Below are 23,635 nucleotides of genomic sequence, written 5' to 3' on the forward strand. Positions count from 1 at the left end.
ACATACATTTGTTGCATCAAAACCATTCAGCATATGGCTTACAAGGAACAGCTTTAAGGATAAACAAAGCTTTCTTTTCAATAGGTGATATACATTACAACTATAGCTATTGTTTATATCTGTAATAAATCACTACTGACATTAATCAGAAAAAAAACTGATTAGAAATAACTGTACTTGTAGGGCATTTCAGGATGGGAAACAATAACCCAAAATATTTTTTGGGTTATTGTTTCTGTAAAACTTTCTGAAAAATAAATTTACAATGTTATTTGGAAAAACAAAAAGAACACGAACATTTGGAATATTAAAAAAGCTGCATTTTAAAAACACATTTGTGATGCTTTTGACAGGGAGTGGTAGAGATTTCTATGTACCAGAACATTTTGTTCTTTAAGAGAAAAAAGAAAAAGACAATTCATTTTCATGAGGATCCAGAAAGGGTGAGATGAAACGTCATCCAAAAAGCAGGATGCATCAAATTTGAACAAGGTCAGCAGCTAAATTTCCTCCCCTCTTATTGCTAAATTGTTTTTGGAGAGGAAACGAACAGGTGTGATAGTCACTGTTTCTGGCAGGAGCCGTGCAGATCAGAATGGAAGAAAAGACAACAGAAGCAGTTGTGTTTCCCTGTGGTTCATGAGGACAGAACAAGACAAAGGGCTCTCGGAGGACCACCTAGAGATGAGAGGCTGTCCTCCTCTACAGGGCACAAGTTCGTAGCAGGACTGTACTTTGCTCGCTTGGAACTTTAAAGGTGGCGAAGGGGTGAAGAGTATAACAATGAGCTCACTCTGAGCACAGCACTGCATTTCACCATCGTCACGCCTGCCTTAAGGATGAACTCGTGATGCAGGCAGGACCGCAGGGGGAAGGAAAAAAATGTTGTGTTTTTAAATCCAAAGGACTCTTCTTTGTCAGAATTCAGGCACCCCTCCTTAACCATGAGGTCAGTTTGGATTTTGTTGCTGTTGTTGTTGTTGATGCTGAAATCACCATTACTGTATTGTAATAATGTTGGCTGATACTGCTTGCTTGTGTCAAAGATTCATTAATTTTCTGACTTTACTAATTTCACAATCAAAGTGTATACAGAGCATTTCTATCCAAAGTTAATTAATGCATAATGCATGGAAACTGATAATGCCTAAAAGCCATTTTATTATAACAAAGAGTGTAAAACAGAGTTTAATCTAATGATACATATTCTCTTTGTTGTTTTAATAGCATCAATGCAAAAGAGGTAAAACGCTAAGGTGTTTTGGGAAGTTTATCTTTTGTTTACTTTTTGTAAATTTGGCTGCAGTATTCTGTCATGTATGGTAAACAGTGTCATACAAAATGGGGTCATTCTGGACACATTTGAATTCCAGAATACTTTTCCTGATATGTACTTCGTGCTGGGTTTGTCTTCCGAATTATACACAGCGATAAGACCTTTGGTGTTTTCCTTGTACGATACAGACGTCTGCCTTTTCTCAGAATCAAGGTAGCATAAAGGTAATGTGAACTGACAGAGACCTGCAACCACTACATGAAATTCAGGGCTAAAACTGAAAAAATATCATCTTAAAGCTGTGAATGCCTTTTAGGCAAAATTCTTACTTGATGATCCTTTTCTTTTACTTTTTGTAGTTTCAAATATTATATAGATGCGATGTCTCCAGCTGCTTCACAGAGTTGTAACTGTAGTGTGGTGGACTGAGTTACCATGGAAACAGAGGACTATAGCACATATCGAATTTTATGCATCACAACACACAGTGTTAAAGCATTGTATTGAGCAGCCAATACATATCTTTCAATAGACTTAAATCACATGTGTATTATCAGAATAGCAGAAAAACAGTTATCAATAGGTCTTATCATACAGTCAGTCACAAAACCATCAAAACACCGCAGTATGCTTTCAGAATTTAAAGAAAGCATTAAATCATGGCCTGAAACCATTTATTCTTATATGTTTGCACAAAATACTTTAAAAGTCCAATCTCAATATGGTGAATGCATGAATTTCCTTATACATACAGTTACTTCAGCATTCAAATACAGTTATTCAGGGTCCTGCTTTTTTACATTCCCATAGGAACTGTTTGTATAGGTTAACACTCATTCCCAGCGCACTCATCAGTCACAAACTTTCCGTACTTCGTGTCATTGGTGCCTTTCGGATAATTTAATCAAATTCACAGACAAAGGATTTATCTGATGAAGCGCTAATGTAGCGGATAATTGAAGACCGCCCGTGGTCTTAGGGCTCCGTCCAGGTGGGATGTTTCCAGGAAGGAAAAGGCCTGGGGATCACACTATGTACCGTTTAGCTCAAAGACCGAGGCTTCTGGGATATTTCCCGCGACGAAGCCAGCGAACGCCTCACCGCGAGTGCACGTGAGTGAAGAAAAGGCACAGGAATCTGGAAGACAACTGGTATTGCGGAATGAAAAAAAAAAAGCCCTGGGGCCTTTTTCCAAGATGGCTAGCCTCTCTGTTTGTGTGTGCCATCTGGGTTCATTTAAACAGGCAGGAGAAGGGGGACCTCCATCTTCTCAGGTTGCAGGTTTGAGTGTGGGCTCTGTTTTAAGGAGCAAAACCCCCTGCCTGGTCCTTCTCAAACGGCCAAGTGCATCCGCTGATCCCTCCGGAGGGGCAGTTTTGCCCATCCCACATGCCCCTCGCATGTTTAGTGTAGCTCCTCATTCGAGGTGAAAGATGTTAAGCAGATATATTCAGAAGCACTTTCCTTGAGGTTTTGAAGAAGGAAAAAAGGAAGACGGGGGGAGAAAACGTAAACTGAAAAGCATCCATGAAATTAGTGTAAAACCATTGGCGATACCCCGCTATTTCCTGACATGCAACCCACCAGTAGCTTCAGACAAGGTTAGCCAACCCGTTATGGTGATGTTCTGTTCAAAACACAAATTGAGTAAATGACTTTAAAAAAAAACTGGAACCACTGTGTGCAGGTTTTGTTTCTATTTAATTGTAAAAATAACGTCAGAATTCATTATTTTATTTAGGTGCGGAATGAAACCAGTAGGGATACAAAGGGGGGTTCAGTCTTCAGAATGTTAATTTAACAAGGATATTGTTTTTTCCAATGAAAAAAATCCTGTCACTTTTCATTATTGCACTTCGTAATGACGGTAAGTACTGCCACTCTTGTAAAGGTAAAATTCAGATGAAATTTGTGCTTTCCAGCTTTCTGTCCACTGTCGACAGTGGCTTGCTTAAAAAACATTTAATATACTTCAAACTGCTTCCAATGTTCTGTAACTGCAGAAAGCATTAATTAAGGACTGTTTTCAAAATTTATTTTTTACTTACAGTCTTCCTTTTATCAATTTTTGTTTACTGTTGACAAATATTACATGCTTTTTCTCATCATTTATTCCAATATGGGGTGTTTGCTTTATTTGTATATATACTATTAGCAGCATTTGCTTTTAGGATGTCCAAAAGATGATATTTTTAAGTGCAGTCATCAGGATTATTTAGAAAATTAAGTTCTATTTTCCAAATGAAATTCCTTAAATTTCAAATTGCCATTTGAGATTTTCTGGACACTGGTTTCTATTTAACGTCATGTTATAAACTTACTGTAGAGGAAAAAAAACACTGTCCCCAATTTGTAAAGAAGTGTGTTGTCCTTTTTTATAAAAATACATTCATGAGGCTGGTAATAAGTGGACGTTACTGCACAGTCCTGAAACTTTGTGAAGTCTGTAACCCAACAAGGAAATAGGTGGAACTTTTCAGAGTAGCTACAGGTCTGGGGGATGTTGTGGTCCCAGATGTCAATTCACTCATTTTTTGACTCAGACCCCTAAACTCTGGATTTAACTGGATTCTCTTCACTCTTCTCAGAATGCGTATTGCTGTTTTTAAAATAATTCCTACGTTCACGCCTTCATCCAGTCTGAAAAGCATTTTCCTTAATACCTCAAAGGCATTTTCAAAACTCTTCCTGGATAGCGTATTTATATGGGGAACGTCTGTCTGTGTATATATTTGACCTACGTATAGTGAGATCACACTTTAAGAAATTAAGCACATTGCCCACTGCCACAGCAGGTTGGTTAATATATTTGGCTCATAGGTTTATAAGAAAGTGGTTTGTAGAGACCAGATTGCCTCACCCGCTGCTTTTTACTGAATTAAGCTGGGACTGTTGACAGGAGCACGTTTATTTATTTAGTCTTAATGATTTTTATTCACCTTTTCCACTCATTGCATCAGTGCCTTTCGGGAGGCAGCAGTTTACAAACCTCATAACAACTGGGCTCCCGCCAAACCTTCTGTCTGCGGGCACAAAAAAAGACTCACGTAGAAACTGATAAACAACCCGCATGAATGCAATTAAATGTTTCTTGTTCCCATAAAGACCAGGATTTTGAGGTCTTAAACATGGCTTAAATCAATTGTAAACTATAAGCGACTGATAACATTGTTTTTCAAGTTTTGTATTTAATAGATTATAAATGCAATGCAAAATAATAGTAGTGCTGTATGTTTTTTTTTTCTTTTTGCTATTATTAATATTTCTATTGCTAGTTTAAAGGATGTAGCATTATTATTATCGGGAAATATTACATAACACTGTGATGAACTACACACTTTTAAAGTGAGAAATACTAAGTTAATCTGTGGACTAATGAATAAGAATAAAAATGATCTACAATTCAACCAACCAGTTTGATTGTCTATTTAATGTATTATTTTAACAAATGCACTACCTTAATAAATTATGATGCACTACTTTAACAAATTCAGCCCCAAGTCAAACTTGTATTCTTATGTATATTTACAGTAAGTAGGCAGCCTGTTGTCAAAGCGTATTACTGTGTTTTGTGATTTTAAAAATTAATAATCTTTTCCTATCTTTACAATACTGGAATAATAAAAACATAACAAATGTTAAAATGAATATTTAAAGTAAAATGTTTCAACAAAGTCATTGCATAACTGTGCTAAAGAGAGACAAGGAAAAGTAGCAGAAACAGTTTACCTTATTTTCATGAGATCTACAGTATAGAGTACATGGAACAGAAACTCCTGTGAATCTCATTTCCATATCATAAACACATCTTGAATATGTTTCTATTTGAACTGTATTCTCTCTTTGACCTCATTTTTTTTCAAAGCACGGTAGTAACAACCGTAGCCCCTTGTTAAATCTAATGCTGTCAGCATGTGTCAACATTACAGACAAAAAAAAAGACATTTAGTGATTGACATACAATCACAAAACACAGACCAGAGCCTTCATTTATGCAGGTATTTAAGGAAAAACAATTAGCCTGTCAACATTTAAAATGAAGGTGCACTTTCTAAAATGCAACCTTGTCTTAGTTTCTTTTAATAGTAAGCATTTAACTTTAGGACCTCAGGGGTCGTCCATCATTATCCATTAATAGAGACACTCTGGCTGTCAGCCTAACATTAAGTGTAATGAAATAGGTTGAATAGTTTGTTTACAGCCATGTCATTTTAAACACAAACTTGAAAAAGCTAAAAATAGATTAATTCCAAAAAAACATCTGTCTACTGAGCTAAATATAGTAAGCTCATCTGCCCTTGGGTTTCCTCTTTTCTGATGCTTTCCAGCTTCAGGGGGAAAAGAAAAAAAGCATTCATACTTGTTGCACATTGTAAACGGAATGCCACACATGGAAGAAAGAGGGGGGAAATGGGGTACAGGCAAAGCTTTTCCAGCTTGTGTTACGTGTATCACAATTTGAAAAAGTCTTCAAGGTAATATAGGGCATGGATTTAGAAAAGGGTCCTGCCTCACTAACATGTTCGAGTTCTTTGAACAGGCAATAACAACAGCAATCTGCAGCGCTGAAACACAAACTGCAACAAAAGAGGAAACTACGAGGATGTGTTTTTAAGGTTGAGAACAGAAGTCACAGCTTTACTCAAAGGCCTGTGGAAGTACAGAACACACTCTCTAGCCCTGATGTTGAATCTGTTACGCTGTCTTATCTCAAGAAATAGCTGGATGAGATTCTGGGATGAAATAGCTACCAACTACCAAATGGATTATATCCTCCTCTTGAATTGTCACCTTTAGTTGTTCATTTTTAAGTTGTTACAGTACAGTATGTTCTCCCTACAGAAAGGAGATGCATGATTATTACGTAAGCAACACAGATTCAGTTTAGGTCAGAAGGCTTTTTGTTGAGACATACATTAAATATACAACTGCTTTCTTTTTAGCCGTGCAGCTGAAGGAAGAGATGTTTCTGTATGGACAAAAAGATCAAATTGCTCGTTATGATGATGACCTCCATGTTTTTTCCAGTTGTAATCATGTCTCAGATACCCCATGTCTCTTTAACACACACACACTAAAGTTCACATACTTTCCAAAGACAGTCCAAAGACATACTGGTAGGTTAATTTTCCTCCGGCTCTTCAATGGACTGGCGTCACGTCCAGGGTGTATGCCTCCTTACGCCTGTTGCTTGCTGGGATAGGCACCTGCTCTTCTGTGACCCTGAACTGGACGATTCGCCGGACAATGGATGGATGTACAGTATTAGAGCCCGTAACTGGAACAAAGGACTTTCCAGTCAACATTAATTTGCTGTTCAGCTTTGTGTTGCAATACATTTTCTTAACGCTACTGTTCACCTTTTCCACAATTTTAAGTTTTATACTGCTGGCTTTCATGAAGCTCAGCAAAACACACCTAATGTAAAGTAGCCCTGTGTTATCTGCTTAAAAGCTCACATGAAACACCTCCACACAGATTAAAGACAAAACACACCATCTATTTAAGAGGATAACGCAAACGGGGATGTATTTCTAGGAGGATGAAGAGCCTTTCTCTTTTTTTTAAAATGTGTTTATGCTAACTAACTCATCTGCTTATTGGCAGTTCAGATTTAAGGCCACAGGACACACTGGGAATAGGTGACAACATTCCGTAAGGCTTGAAAATACAGTATGGAAGATTTGGGGGTCTAAGCTTGGATTTGCTTTGAAATTGCTGAAAGACTAATTAATATCAATTTCCATAATCCATAGTGGCAACATGCTCACAAAACACACCAAAAATGTGCAAGGAGTTCCTTGAAAGACACATATTGCACGAATACAAATGAATATATCAGGTAATGAAGCATGAAATACTGAGAAAATGCAACAAAAGGTTTCAGCTCGTATGATTTTTATTAGTCTATAAAATATTGCAGACAGTTATTTTCCAATAACTGAAAAAGACATACCACCAATATTTAGAGAAAAGGAATTTCCCCATTAGAGCACGTTCTGCAGTAGAGAAGACCCGCTGAGAAAAATACTATGGTTCATGCTGTTACTCCAAGAATCCAAGAAGCAGCCGACAAAAAGCTATGAATTACTTTGTGCACAAAATGCATTTTCTTTGAAAAGACCATGCGCTATTAGGGGCCCTCTGACCCCTTTTAAATTGTTTTTATACTTTGGGTAATGTTAACCTTTGCTTTTGTAGTTATAAAATTCTCCTTCTGACACAAAGCATTTGCAATGCAAAAAAGAAAGTAGCACAACAACAATTTAACCACAGAAAAAAGGACATATGACAGAAGATTTTGACTCAAATATGCCAGTCCATAGATTTGCATATTTGGCTCTTAAAAGGAATATTGAGCAGTTACAGTAATACACACCACGTCAAAGAATCCTGCATAGCAAACATTTAAATAACAAAAAATTGACTACCAAATGACTTGCGTTTGTTGGGATAAAAATCAAAATTGAATACATTTCAGGTCTCAGTATCATTTGCAATATCAGCAACAATACAAGCCACAGTGTAACCTCATTGACTTAACAGTATTTAAGATTTTTTCTCAACAGAATTTTCCAAGACTCATGTCTGCAGACATAGCTTCAGTAATCTATATTTTTTTAAAGTTGTACAATAAATTGTATTGAACAAAATATGCAAAAATCAAAGTCAATCTTTTAAAAGAAAGAATTTGAAACAATTATGGTCCAGAGGTTTCAAGTATTTCCTTAACTATTTAGTGTTCTGTCGAAATCTCTGGTTACTTATTTAGGGCTTTCGTGAAATTCTTGGTATTACATGACACAGAGACTAGAGTCTGGAAAAAAGCGCTCAGTTCCATCTACCGAGGCGTTGCGATTGGACGACACTCGAGCAATATGTATACCCATGATGCATTGCGACAGCATCCTCTCAACAAAGAAAGGTAGTTGTGCATATAATATATATATATACCGGCATATACATTAGTGTGATTAGCACAAATTCTGTCTTCCCTCTGAGCCATAATCTGGAAAAGGCTATTATTTTATTGACACAAAAACACAATGACAAATTCTAGAACAGTTACAATTATTATTATTATTATTATTTTGTAGGATTGGGATTAGACCAGAGTTAATATTCCTTACCATAATCCACATACTCTTAACATGAGCCTATCCTATATAGTTGTTCCTTCTAATATCTGTGCCTATCTTTTGTTGTTTTTTATTACCTGCATCCATCTATACATTTGAAAATTTCTTATATTATCCTATAAAACTACAAGCTTGTGTATAGTTTGATGATGCCCAAGTTTGGCCTTTGACATCAAGTGAAAAAAGTATTTGTATCATGTGCTTACATTCCCTAACATACGCACTTTGCATGACTTTGCATGACTGACCTTTTTCACACCTTAACAGATGAAGGATAATACTACTACCGTGTTTTGAAATTATTTTGTCAGTACTTGAAAAATTATTTTAAAAAAACAAAAAGGTCTGGAACTCATCAATAAACTCCAATTATTGCACTCAGTGAACTGAGCTCTGTTGCACATCCATAAAATTTTACCTTTTGAAGAAAGTACTTACTAGGATACATCATTAGTTTGAGGCCCTGTTGGTTGTCGAAATTTCAATAACTTAAGATACAGCTCCTACTGTGCATAAAGGCTAATGTTTTACATACACTTTGATTAATCACGAATTCTCATGATTTGAACTGTTTAAACTGTAATCTTCAATCTATCGGGTGTCTTCAAACCTCAGTAACCTTTATCTGATCTTGTAAGTAAACTAACTTCATTAATGGACAGGTCAAGTAAAATTACCGTCAGTATTAAGACTAAAGCTGAAAAATGCGTTTTACAACAACGCCCCGGTTTCTGTAGACTACAACTCATGATTGGGAGATTTTAAAACAAGCTGCTTGACGTTGTCTTTTTCTGTATCTGCGTACTTGGACGATGCAATTGTTAGATGCTTATAGAATCGTATGTAATTTTGGCAACTTGACTGTTTAGACAAAAGTTGTCATAATGGATTCTACCATACCGAAAAGCACTGCATAAACCATGTTGCTTATGGTATTATTGTGTTATGTAGTACTTGCATAAACCATGTATTTTGAAAAGCGTTCTTTTCGTTTGCAAGCAGATTACCTGTTGTGTCCAATGTAAAGTAGAATATTCTTTAGAAGCTTTCTAGACATCTTTACACACTGATTACGCCACATGGAAGAGTGCGATAACACTTGTCCTTACTGTATCTCTCTAACAATCGCAACCTAAACATTGCACCATTGACCTGATTAGGGTCACTCCATCTGCGTCGTGAACTTACTAAATTTAGAAACAGTATGAAGTGTCTGAGTTCATTTTAAAGCAGAATAAAGTACTGTGAAACAGCAGTCGTAGCTGCACGCGTTTAATACTGCACGTTTATAATTTTAAGGCTAATGAATCCACCGTGATTCCCACCCTTTTTACACATTCTAGTTAATTTTACTGCAAAATGTGAAACTAATCAAATCTCGTCTCATTTCACAATCGGATTAAATATCACTAGCGCATGTTTGGATACGACAATGCACAGTGACCTTACTTGACTTTATCACGCCAGAGAATCATGCAAAGACACCCAGTTAAAAACTAACTCCTCTACCTGCTGCGAGACACCACGCCTGGCGCCGTCTCGGATCACACGCTCGAGGCCGGCTTATTGATTTCTATCACGTGAACAATTCCGGCCGCGTTGCTTGTCCATCCAATCGGTACTCAGTCTTCACGTGATCTCCATGGGAACGTCACACGCGCAAGGAGCTGAGCCTGAATCAATGTGGAGGAGTTTTTAAGCATGGCTGCTAAGGTAAGTTTACTTCTGCTAACACCGATTGCAAGGAATCGAGTCTAATATTTCATTGCATCAGCTGTTGCTGTTTTAACACGCGAGACCAGTAAGTCTCATTTTGAAAGGCACGAACGCAGCTTACATCCGCCCGAGAGGATGCTGTGCAGTTTGGGTTCAATGACATTGTACTGAGACATCAGGTCACATTGTGAATATACTGTAGCATACAGTGTACTGGTGTTGGCGTTATGAGGTTTGCAGAGCGTTTTGGTTTTTATTTTTGGTACCCAGTCGAAATGCTACACGATGCACAGCAATTCAGATGTGTGTATTGTTTTTTTTTGTCCTACGTGTGGTGTTGTCTTTGGAATGACAATGCCGGCACGGTGACAGGGTAAGTCTCCTGTACTCATACCGTCCAGGACTTGATTTACAAAGTTATTCAGGAAAGAGCTATACGATTCGGGAATAAAAGGGTTCAATGGTTTTGCATTAGGGGTTGTAGGTCCCTAGACGTTAATATTGTTGTCTTGAATTTATTTGGCAAAGATTCTCTTTCTCCAAGGGAAAAAAAAACCTTCAGAATAACAGCTTGGTCAATTTAAAATAGGACAAGGGAGTGACCACTTCCAAAGATTGTCCCTGCCAGACATTCTTTAAGCTTCCAAACTGTGGTGGGTGTTGGGAGATGTGTTTTGATGTTTATCAGCCTGAAACACCCATGAAAGCATCCATCAAGTTTGAACATGTCTGTTGAAATGTCAGAGCTGAGGTGAGGCTAGTGTCGCCCTGGAGCAAGAATGAGCAGCCCTGGTCCTGGAGGGTCAGGAGGATTTCAGCTCTCTGTAAACCAGCAGTACCTGAAGAGCTGGGAGAAGCTGTTAAATCGGTCCGGTTCAACCAGTAACCAGCTAGTTTAGCTGGTTTAGTGCTGGGTTGGAATGAAAACCCACAGTCACACAGGGCCTTCAGGAGGAGAACTTGACACCCCTGCCCTAGACGCTGAAAATAGTTCCATATGATTGAAGAAAGGCTGAGGCAGGGGAATCAAGCACAGAGTTTTATTGTCTTGCGTCAACAGCTGAACAAACCCTGGTGAAGCTCCTAGGGTAGTTTTTCATCTCTCTGTTGTGTCGCATACTGTAGATATATTCTGATAATCTCCTCAGATTGCAGGGATGTCCCGCAATTTTTATTCATTATTTTCACATTTTAATTGTGATAAAACCAAGATGAAGAAGGTGAGGCTAGACGAACAGTTCATTATATAAAGTACTAATATTTAAAGTGCCGTTTCAGAAAATGGAAGAAAAAAAATCTGTTACTGCCAGTTAACATACAGTACTATGCACTGTTTTTAAATAATAGTTTCTTATGGAAGAATTTGGCAGCTTGTTCACTTTTAAATCTTGCAGTTTTCATATCACCCGAAGGGGATGCGAGCTGAGAATGAGGGACTTGTTCCACTCTTCGCATGTTATTTATTGTCTGTGTACAGCTGTCATATGAACTGGTAAAAAGCAAACAGAACAGGACTGTAAATTAAACACAGAGCACGAGAGAGGTTACCACTGGAGCAGGGCATTTTCCCTTCTAGCTTGTTTGGAAGTTAGTCGTTGATTGATCCAGGGACCTCCGCCAGCCTCTTCCTGATAGAAGCCAGGGTGTCGGCTTTGATAACATGGTGGGGTAGCTTGTTATAGACTTCCACAGCTCCTGTTGTAAATACGTTCCTGCTGTTCTCACTTTAAAATGCACTTCCCTGCAATTTCAACTATGTATCATAACATTCTGTTTGCGCTTTTATTGCTTTGTTTATAATTCATACTTAGTTCAGGTGGGTAGCTGCGTCAGCATGCGTAGGCTGCAAAGGAACAAGTAATAGGTTTATTCCATGCTGAAAAAAAGAAGAAGGAAAAAATTAGTTTTTTCTTTCTTCTTTTTTTCAGCATGGAATAAACCTATTACTTGTTCCTTTCTAATTCATACTTAGACCAGTACTTGGGTCTAAAAGATGGGTGGGAATATGTAACATACTGCGCCGTCATGTTGTTGAAGCTGAAACCTGGGCTTCTTTCAAGAAACGGTCTGAACAAGGATCAGTTATCTACTATCAGTTAACTATCGGTGTGCTGAAGGACCTGCTCTCGGCTGTAAACTTTTTTGTTTTCAAGTATTTCTCCAAATCCTTTCTGTTAAATTGAGGTCTGGTTATTGGGCTACTCACGCAACTCATTTCCTGCTGTTTTATCAGAGGACAGTCTTGTGTAGCTTTCGACCCTAAAATCCTTGTACAAAGCTGTACATCTGTTCACAGCGGTATTCCCCACACTAGCATTTCTGGTTCTTTCACGTTGTAAGTTAAAGCCACTTAAGCAATTATTTAGCAATTATTATAACGCTACAGCATATGAATAACACTCATATGCTAAACATATAAAAAAGTTTATTTTCATTCAGTTTATACGTCATGGTAGTCTGACAAGTGAACTATTTTGGTACAGCTTTCTTTTTGCTGCCCTGCAATGGCCTGGTGTCCCACCTAGTATGTAGTTTCAGCTTACTGGGTTGGGCTCGGGCTTGACACAACCTTCTAAGGATAAGGCGGTTGCTGAAAATGGATAAAAGGGTCCTATTTTGGCCAGTCTGAGGAAGGCAGATATGGCAAAACATTAGACAGGGGCGATACTTTCAATTCTCTGTGGATGAGAGAGGAATGTCTTCTTAATTCCATCCTCGTACTTTGCTGACTTTGTATAAGTGGACTGGGCTCCATGTGCAAGTCTTCCAGCACTTCTTTTGTTGAAGGCAAACACGTATAACATGAGCCTTGCTTAGGTTTGTTCTGTTCTTGAAGTGTTAGCCCACAACCATCGGGCACTTTTCTAAAACTCCTGTAAAAAAATGTCCCACTTGTTGGTAGTCAATGGGTCTGCGATCTAGAAGCTGCAATGCTCTGGAGCCGCCCAGATAACATCACTGTTGGAAAGATCTAAGTCAACAGCAGTTCCCCAGTGATATGGTGCCAAATGTAGTTGCAGATCAAAGGAAAGCTCAGTCTGTAAAGGTCACTCTAGCCCAGTGGATGATAATACAGAGCTGAGGAAACCTTTATCAGTTCACTGTTTAGTTTTAAACCATTTCTAGTTGCCCATTACTGAATTTGAGTAAAATATTCTTGTGTATCCACCTCTGCTTATGCCTAAAAATGATGCACAGTGAATCATTCATCAGTTCATTCAGAGATGGAACTGAGATTGCCTTAAGTGATGATGTGACAGAAAGGCAATATGTTAACCACATACTTAACAGCACTTATATAGATTATGATATAGAGACTTAATATTGATGTGGCATATATGTTTTATGTGTATTTGCTTTTATGTTGTAATTATTTTGAATCCTTATTCCAGTATTTGATTATTTTCCCTGTTTATCTAACCTTGAAGGAGACAGCTGTGCAGACAGCATAGCTGACATGCAGTTGTGATTACTGACTGCTTGCAGTTCCTTCTGTGAGATAAGCTGATACAGTTGCTTGTTAAGACTTACTTTCTTGAAAAAGAATGTTGAGCCTGTCAGCATTTGTAGTGAGTTCAGATTAATTATAATCTGATATAATATGCTCTTTATTTTGAGTGGCATAGATGCATATTAAATTGATATGCTGCAGACAGTTGAGACATTTTATTACTTTCTATTAACATTATAAATGGCTCACCTGCAGAAGACTGTATTACTCAGGTATTCCCCAGGTACAGGTGAAGCAGGTGTGCTACATCACAGGTCATCAGTCCGTCCATTTTTGGACTGCTTTATCCAGTACAGGGTCATGAGTGAGCCGGAGCCAATCCCAGCAAGCGAAAGGTTCAGGCGGGGTTCACCCTGGATGAGACGCCAGTCCATCACAGGGCGCACAGAGACACAAACACACACAGACTCTCAGGAAGTCTGGAAAGAAACAGGAGCACCCATAGGAAACCCATGGAAACTTAGGGAATATGTTCAAACACCATGCAGACAGCACCCCAGGGCTCAAGTGCTGCAAGACAGCAATGCCAATCACTGTGCCACAAAAGACAGGCGAGCATTTTCAGTTCCCATTCCAAACTTGAAAACCTCTTTAATTTGAATTTGAAATTAAAAATTTAAATTTAATACGTTAATTAGAAATTATGCATTAATTATCCAGCAGCCAGATCACCCTGCAGCTCTCAACTGGCTACCCACTGAAGCTCAGCAGGGCTGAGCCTGGTCAGTACCTGGATGGGAGACCTCCTGGGAAGCTATGCTTGCTGCTGGAAGTGGTGTTAGTGGGACCGACAGAGGGCCTGTGTGGGTCCTAATGCCCCGGTATAGTGGCGGGGACACTACACTGTAGTGGGCGCCGTCTTTCGGATGAGACGTTAAACCGAGGTTCTGACTCTTGGGGGTCATTAAAGATCCCCAGGCATTTCTCGAGAAGAGTAGGGAGTTATCCCGGTGTCCAGGCCAAATTTCCCCCCTCTGCCTTTACTGTGGCCTCCAGATTGTCCCCATGTGTGGTTGGCTTGCACTTGCCCAGCGATGGACTGGTGTCCCACCCAGGCTGTACCCTGCCTCTCGCTCGTTGCTTGCCGGGTAGGCTTCCCGTGACACTGTATGGTAAACGACATGCCATTAATTATCCTGAAATTAAAAATGCAACTGCCAATCAATGTAATATTAATTTATATCATGAAAAATAAAACATTGCTAATATTTTTCAGTAATTTGTAGTATCAGACAGTTTGCAGTTTTTTTCCAGGCCAGTTAGGGAGTGAAGTGGTCAGATTAGTCAGTTAGTTAGGGAGTGAAGTGATCAGATTAGTCAGTCAGTTAGTTACAGTAGTTAGTTAGGGAGTGAAGTGATCAGATTAGTCAGTCAGTTAGTTACAGTAGTTAGTTAGGGAGTGAAGTGATCAGATTAAATGCATGTATATAAACCAATCATTATCTGAAATCATGTGGTTTTAAGAAGCTGCTTTCACAATGACAGTACAAAGAGTTATGTACATTACTGTTGGGGTGAATGACTTAAATACAAACTGGTGATCTAGTCTGTGGTTTTGAAGATTATGGTGTTGACTTTTGCAGGTGGTTTTACCCAAGCGAGCTGATCCAGCTGAGCTGAAGTCCATATTTTTGAAGGTAGGTAATAACATCGAGTACTTACAATGGTGAAGAAATGTTTCAGCTGATATACTGTATACAGTTTTGCAGTTTAATACTGAAGCTGTGTGACAGCCTGACAATAATAAACATTTTAATGCCTTTTGAGTAATTTCACCCATCTTTAAACATCAGTTGCCTTAATGTGGAAATACTGGAAAACAATGGAGCACACACAGCTGCTGGAGCTGGTGATTGTTTGGCTTTGTGTATTGTGCAGAGCCTGAAGCAGCCACTCAAGCAGAAGACTGAAATTTCATGGGTCCGGAAGTGTTGTGCAAAAACATGATAATCCTGCTGCCCATTTTTAATATGTTTTAATATTAATATGTATGAGATTGCACTGTAACTAAATGTCCACGTGATGTGGCCACACCATCATTTTAAATTCTTCAATAGAATGCAATAGAAATGCTTATGTAGTTTAACTCAACATGCTTTTATTTCTCCTTTTAAAACATTTATATCTGATGCATTGTTGCTATAGTTTGAACTGCAATTAATATATAGGCCTATATTAAGAGAATCACCAATATTTCAGTGCTTTTTTAAAGAATTGTAAGACTTTTAACTTGAGCTCCGACAAGGCTCCTGTTTAGACACAGAACTAATTTACTTTTGCACAATGCTGAGGACCCTCTGCAAGCTGCATTCTTTCTTTGGCAGCTCTTGGCTGTCTGATCAGCAGGTGCTGGATTTAATTACAGCTGGCTTAAAACCTGTGTAAAAATATCAATAATGCAGGAAAGATCTGAAAGAAACTGAATATAGCGAAAAGAAAAAAAAATCACCTGTCTTTACTGTGTCTCCTTTGCAGTATGCAAGTATTCAGAAAAACGATGACCGGTTCATGTCCCCTGAAGATTTTGTGGCTCATTTTCTTCATGCGCGCACGGACATGAAACTGTCCCTGAAGGCTGTGCAGCTGCTGGCAGGGGTTGTGGATCAGACAAAAGATGGGTAAGTCCTTCTGACCTCCAAATTCTGTAATTGTTGGGTATGAAAGTAAGCAGGCCGCTCAATTTTGGGGGCAAAATTAAAACTGCATTCAAAGCCGAGATTGTGAGCCCAGATGCTCGCTATAGCCCACGCTGGCAGGAATAGCTTTGGCTTGAATTAAACATAATTGAGGACTTGACTGTCAGGCGGGCTGTATTGTGCCTTCTTTCCTAATAGAGACCTCACAGCACAGCGACCTCAGACATCACAGTCTTTGTCTCTAGGCAACTGCAGCACAAGTGGCCGTGCGGAACAGGGAAGTGGTAACACAACTACAGCAGGCTTCAGGGGGCTGCGAGAGTTTGGCCACCCTAAGTGATGATGACAGTGGGGCAGCAGCTGCGAATGAAGGAGTAAAGGTTAATTCGACACTGACAAGTAGGAAGAAGAATCCTGAGGATGCTCAGCAGCCAAAACGCTGCGTTTCTTCTTTCTACTTCTCTGCGTGGAATTACACTTGTCATCATCATTTAGGAACGTCCGTCTCTGTTTAGATTTATGGTCACTTCTTCTTGTCTTGTTTTCCTTCAGGACAGGTTGAATTTGACAAATAGGTCTTAGATCGTTTCTGCGCAAGTAGGTGTTCAGTTGTTGTCTCATGTTGCCTTTTACAATCCATTCCTTTTGTGTTCAGCACTTCCAAAGAAGAGACCCCATTTCATCTGCTGTTAACTATGGTGTAAATGATTTAAACATGTTGTTGTTCAAATATAGAGGTCATGTCGTTCTTTATGGCAAGTAAATTTGAATGACAAGTAAAAACTTTAAAAAGTAAAAGAACAAAAAGTAAAAAGTAAAAGAAAAAAATTTAAATTTCATTTTTAGTTGTTTAGACACAATGGGGTTGTTTAATAGAAACATATTTCCGGATTTGCAAGTTTAACTTTTCAACTCCCTGTCCAAACAGTGGAGGAGGAAACACTACTTTGTACTTTCATCCATAATGTGATTTTGCCTTAATCTAGATATTCATTTCGTTTTTAAATGAGGTGATTGGTATAATATTTTTTGGGCCATCATTCTACACACTGAGACCCAGTTAAGTGGTTTAGGCTATTTAGTTTTGTAAGAAATCCTCAGACTTCTATCCAAACTTTTCTAATGGCCTCACTTGGTAGGCTGCTGCATCATTAGCCATTGTAGAATATGGAATGAGATTTCTTCTCAAAATAGTGGTTTGCTATAATTCATGGTTTTATTTTTAAGATTACAACAAATGGAACAATCTGGTTTCCAGCATGGCCTGACTATGTCAAAAGAATAAAACATCAGACTTAATTTAAACATTAAATATCTTCCACCTATAATGTGTGCATTCCTGATAACAGTAAATTGTTCAAGACAGTAATCTGGAAGTGATGTCGGATTGGTTATGCTTAGTGTGGTTTGTCTAACCAGGCTAGAAAAAAAGGATGGATTATCCAATAGCTATATTGTACAGTAAATTGTGTCATTTCGTTTGTAAAATATTGGTTTGAAATGTGCTGTATAGCTGCTATAGTACTAAACAGAGACAAAGGGTAAAGAATGAGAACCTTTATGCATAAAGAAAGGCTTTTCAGGTGATTCTTTTCAATGGACTATTTCATGTACATTAATATGTATGTTTTTAATAATACATAATGATGGGCAATAAATTGTTGGGGTAAGTCAGAAAGAAAATGCGTTACCTTGGCAACTACCTGTGTTCAGCACAGAGCAGAGTGCATGTGGTCATGTTGCACACATTATTAAAGCTTCTTTAAACAGAAGGAATCACACATGCACTGTAATTGACTGTAAAAAATCGCTATTCAGGTCCTGCATTGTGTGAATCATAATACAGATAAATGCTTGCATTACTGCTATTAGGGTATAAATCTATTAGGAATCATGGGCAGACCAGTATCTAAACATGGTCTTAGAGGACTGAAAATAATAAGCTCAAAAATTGCTGGTTAATCAGCCTAAAGAGTGGTCTTCATTTGAATGCAGCTGGATTTGGCAGTCTTGATCTTTACAATGTGTCCTGAGCTCTTCTCATATGTCAGCCTCCAGAAATTTTAAGATTTCTCTGTATTATTTAACTTAAAAAAATGTAGATTTGAATATCCAATACTATAGCTATTATTTATTTTGAATAGTTCAGGTGGGGAGCTGCGTCAGCATGCGTAGGCTGCAAAGGAACAAGTAATAGGTTTATTCCTGCTGAAAAGAGAAGACAGAAAACACACCTGAAGAAGGTCCCACAGCCAAAACGTTGAGTTTTCTTTCTTCTCTTTTCAGCATGGAATAAACTTATTACTTGTTCCTTTATTTTGAATAGGCAACTGATTAATTTTGAAATACGAATAGAAAATACAAATGTTTTGCAAGGTCTGAAACTTGGAACGTAATCAAACCATTTATTAATAAGTACTTTCCTGCACAGTTTAAAACAAAAAGATTATTTTTTGGCTTTCTTACATAGAAATAACAAGGAGTTATAAACAAACAAAATTCATTTTTTCATTCTTCCTCATTTAGACCAACCCATGATTTCAAAATACCCAGATCTAGGTTTTCTGCCGGTCACATGAATTTGTGATGAAGGCTTTGCACACTGGTGGGAAATTGCAGAATAAGGGCTAGATGAAAGAATGGTGGCTCATTGGAAAAAAAAGTGGGGAGATTTTTTTGTGCAAAGCATTAGAAAAAAAATAAAACCGAATTGCAGATAAATGTATTGTTTGACAAGGTCAAAATGAAATCAAAAGAAAGCTGTTTTCTTTTAGGAAAATTCAATTTTTATATAAATGGTCTTTGTCTTGCCTGGTGTGGGGGATGAAGACCCAGTATCTCAAGGGTCACTAACTGCTCCTCCTCTCTGAACTAGTCATTATTCACAGCTATTATAATAATGGGAATAACACCTCTGACTCTGCAGACTCTCCTCCTGATGTTGCTATGGTGCTCTAAGGATACGTTCCTGTACCATTAGTAAGTAAGTATTGTGTGGGTCTGGAACAGGCTACCCAGCCATTCCCTGGTTTCTTTTAGCCAGCATAAAGCAAATATACTATTTGAGTGAGTGCATATATCATTAAACAACGTGACAGAATCGTAATTCTGCTGATTTAAAATGAATTGCTTCCATACACAGGCCATGGAAAGCCTGCATGTGATATACAGTATGCTGTGCACTGACAGACCTGAGTGGAAAAGGGCAAATAATTGAAAATCTGGGCTGTCACCCTGTTGCTGTCTGTGAGGCGCAGGGAGAGATGGGTTTAAGGCCGGTGCTTGAATTACCTCTGGGCAGAGACCACACGAGTGACAGCGCTGAAACTAGGAAACGCGCACGGATGTGTTGTTATTCCTTTTTCTTCTTCTTCAGTGATGTATGCAAGGCCTGTCTGACTGCTGATCCGGCCTGCATTTGATCATATCAAAAAAACCTGGCCAACATTTTGTGCAGGCGAGTGCAGGGTGCAGGTAGCAAAATCACACTACTAATACAAAAGTGAAAACACCGATCTTGAAGGACAATGCTTTGGAGATAAGACACATCATTTCCGTCTTTTAGACTATGTGAGAAAGCAATAAAAAAGCAAAGAGTGTTAGGGTATATACTTAAATGCATAATATTTAAAACAAAGCGCAGTTAAAAGCATAAAACCTCAATCAAATAATGTTATGGTAACAATTGAATAATGCCCTGGTAAGACCTCATTTAGAAGACTGTGAACAATTTTGGTCACCCCATTCCAAGGGAAATATTGCTTCTCTGGGGTCAGTTGCATTGCTGAGTTTAAGGGCTGGGATTAAATAATCCCTGTAGTCTCAATCTGAGAAGACTGTGAGGGGGACCAAATATTCAGAATCCTCAAAGACGCAGAGAATGTCAATTCAGCATTCGCCTTGTGTGTCCACACTGAAACACAAACCAGAGGTCACAGGTGGAAATTTCATGGGCCCCTGCGACCAGGAAAGAGTGAGGATGGAAGGTAGTTCTTTACCCAGAGCGTTTGGGGAGTCTGGAACAATCTACATAGCCCATGTTCTGGCAGCCAAAACCTTAGCGCTGGTTTCTTTCAGAAAACAGCTGGATGAGATCCTCAGGTCAGTTCGCCACTAGCTGCCAAGTGGGCAGGATGGGCTGTGTGGGCTCCTCGTGTTTTCAACCTTACTTCTTAGTCAGTGAGCCTGGGATGTACATGTTCTTGAACAAACAGGAAAACACGATTGCAGCTGAAGATCATTTCCAGGGATCATTATTATTATTTTTTAATTCGGCTGCGAAGAGTGTTGGGGTCTGCGCAGCAAGACTCTTTGAATGAGCTCTTGTGTCCGTTTGCCGACACCATCCATAACCCTCACGCTGCGTGTGAAATTCAGAGGTGAAATAAGAGGGCAGTGTATTCCGTAGGAGGCGGAGCATGCTGCACGGTATTTCTTGTGTTTTCTGTGACATTTTGTTTGAAAGCTTTTTGAAGGAAGAAAGCTCTGGCCTTTGAGGAGTTAAGACATTGTAAAAGACATCATGCAGGGAAAATAGCCATGAATGGCCAAGTCCACTCAGTAACGTCTTGGGCATCCATGGCCTTTAATGCAAGCACTCACAGAAAGGTTTCATCAGGGCCTGTTCCCCTGGTTGGCAGTGATAAATCTATACAGCAACACTCTATTATTTCTGGTACATAATGTTTTTTATTTGTTTTATGTATTTATATTCTTATAGTCTTTAGTATTAAACAGCATAGAAGAATAACATGAACCACATTAATGATAAAAATAATAATAAATGCTTATACTTCTAAAGCGCTTTTCCGGACACTCCACTCAAAGCGCTTTACAGATAATGGGGATCCCTACCTGGACGCCGGGGTTACACACCTATTCTTTTCGAGAAACACCCTGGGATTTTTAATGACCACAGAGAGTCAGGACCTCGGTTTTACGTCTCATCTGAAGGACGGCACCTGCTTACAGTATACTGTCCCCATCACTATACTGGGGCATTAGGACCCACATAGACCGCAGGGTGAGCGCCCCCTGCTGGCCCCACTAACACCCTTAGTTTTTCCCAGGAGGTCTCTCATCCAGGTACTGACCAAGCTCACAACTGCTGAGGTTCAGGGGCTGCCAGCTGGGAGCTGTAGGGTGATATGGCTGCTGGCTGCTGGTGGTATGGCTAAATTCAAAAGTGTTGTTAGTGGCGATGGTGGAGGTTCATGTTGTTTCTAAGTGAGCAAACATAATTCCCCCCCAGAAATCCGAGTGTTATGTTTGCACACCATCGTATGTGGCCTAATGAAATACAGAAGTTTCTTTACATTTGTAAGGCACATTCACGTTCTGGTAGTGTGGCAGTGAGGGACCGTCCAAGAAGCACCACCACTGGGCTGATTAAAAATTGCTTGATGATTCTCGTCTTGCTGTACCAGACGTAATACACCTGAGCATTACCTGACACCCACAGGGCTGTATCATTTTCCCATGAGTGACACTTTAGCTTCACTGTTTCTGTCCCGCACAGCGGTGTCAAAGAGCATGGGAATGCCTCTATCATTTTCCATTCCCATTGGAAAGTAGGTGAATCGGCAGGAATAACGCTTTCCCCCTTTTAAAAAAAATGGCTTATCCATTCTGTTTTTACACCATCCTGATTTTTTGTGATCTTGAAGCCGGCTTCTTAAAGACCCTTTGACACAGGACATCTGGACATCTTGCAAAATGAGTCACCTGTCACCATAAGGGTGATATTCCTGCAAAACTGGGGCTTATCCATTCCCCAGCCAGACCAAGAGTAATGAACAATTAATGAGGGTGTTCAAACTGCTTTCTCTGTGAATTGACTCATCTCCAACGACGGCCAAGATTGTCAAAAAGTTGCACCAAATCTTTTCTGTTGTGATAAAAAAAATAGCCTAGTAAGAAAACTAACATGCTGCTTGCATCTGAACTATGCTGTATTTTGATTAAAACTGTGCCTGTGATTCTGTTCAGTACGTGCTCAAACCATTTATGAATTTACTGTAGCAGAAACCATAACAAAATGTATGAATTAGAATATTATATTTAAAATCAAACATGTACTTCCTGGTTCTCTGCCACATAAGCTGATTGGTTGAGAGGTATCTTAGAGTGATAGTTTGGTAACTGTGGTCTTAATTTACTTAATACTAAACAGTGTTTTTGTGATTTCAGGAGTAAGGCAGTATTAATCAGCCATCATAAATTTAATCTCAGATGCAATCAATGTAGAACAATGCATACATTGTGTATTTTTGTATACCATTTTCAGTGTACAGATTTACAGCGTTATTAGTTTCACTGAATATTCTAACTGAAAAACCATCACTGTACTTTGCCCAAACACACTTTCATGGTTTCAAGTATACAGTTTCTTTGGATATGTCACTGACAGAAGTCAGTTCTTGATTCATCAAGAAAAAGTCGAACACAGTCTTCATGCAAATACTGTGTGGTAAGTGATAGATTGACAGTTGTTTACTGACTGAAGGTATATTCCAAACTTTACATTTAGTAAGAAAAAAGTGAACAAAATTCTGTCAGATTCATTTCATAATGCAGACAGGTCTTTAATCTTCAGTTGAGTTATTGTTTTAGGTTTTTTATTTCAGTATTGATGGATGTAGTTTAACATATAAGGTGCACAAGCAAGTAGTATATGGTCCTTACTTCTGCTTCCTGCTTTCCTACTTCTAATAATTACAGAGCAGTATGGGTCATATTTTTAGAGAATTAATATTAAAATACATTTATGTAAATCATTTTCATTTGACACAAAATGTGTCCATGTGACTTGAGACTTGGAGACCAGCAAAAATATTACCAATGTGCTGTAATTTTCATTATTTTTTTCAGTGTTGTTTTCTCAACCCCCGCCAAAAACAAAAACAAAAAATACATCAGCTTTGTAATTGTTCTAAATTATTTCACTGTTGCTAGTTTAGTGTTAATAATGCATTACTTTTACTTCACTGTGTGCATCATTCTCATGCTGTAAGCGTACAACTCAATTTCAAAAGTAACAATTAGTGTAGCCACAAAACATAATAATTGCTTTTTGGTAATTGAAATAAATTAGAGATGCATGCTACTGAGCCTGTTCGTTAATATTGACCTCTCATAATGATTGTTTCCATTTGTGAGATTTTTAATGGAGTTCAGACAACTTTGAACTGAACTTAAATAAATAACTGACTGCCTGGTTTGCTTTTGTGTTGCCTTTTTCACTGCATTAACTGATTGAAAATCTAAATACCTGTTTATACTCAACCGGTAACCTGTTATGTCATTACGAATCCATAATAGGTTTTTTGGGGGACTTAGAGTAATTTACAACATTATG

At 38.6% G+C, this 23,635-nt stretch overlaps 1 protein-coding gene across 2 annotated transcripts in view; it reads left to right on the forward strand.

The window, feature by feature from the left end:
- Positions 1–425: 425 nt before the first annotated feature.
- slc25a13 (solute carrier family 25 member 13) overlaps positions 426–23,635 on the forward strand; it is a 62,102-nt gene continuing 38,892 nt past the window's right edge. The window contains exons 1-3 of one of the 2 annotated variants that reach the window (XM_088600498.1): positions 426–949; positions 15,226–15,279; positions 16,118–16,260. In XM_088600498.1, the coding sequence (XP_088456624.1) occupies positions 851–949; positions 15,226–15,279; positions 16,118–16,260 (296 nt within the window). In that variant the 5' untranslated portion in view covers positions 426–850. Of the gene's footprint in view, positions 950–9,947; positions 10,129–15,225; positions 15,280–16,117; positions 16,261–23,635 lie in introns of those variants that run through there. The other variant, XM_088600497.1, reaches the window with a different exon arrangement.

This window comes from Lepisosteus platostomus, chromosome 12 (assembly GCF_059453375.1).
Source record: "Lepisosteus platostomus isolate fLepPlt1 chromosome 12, fLepPlt1.hap1, whole genome shotgun sequence".
Classification (NCBI taxonomy): Eukaryota; Metazoa; Chordata; class Actinopteri; order Semionotiformes; family Lepisosteidae; genus Lepisosteus; species Lepisosteus platostomus.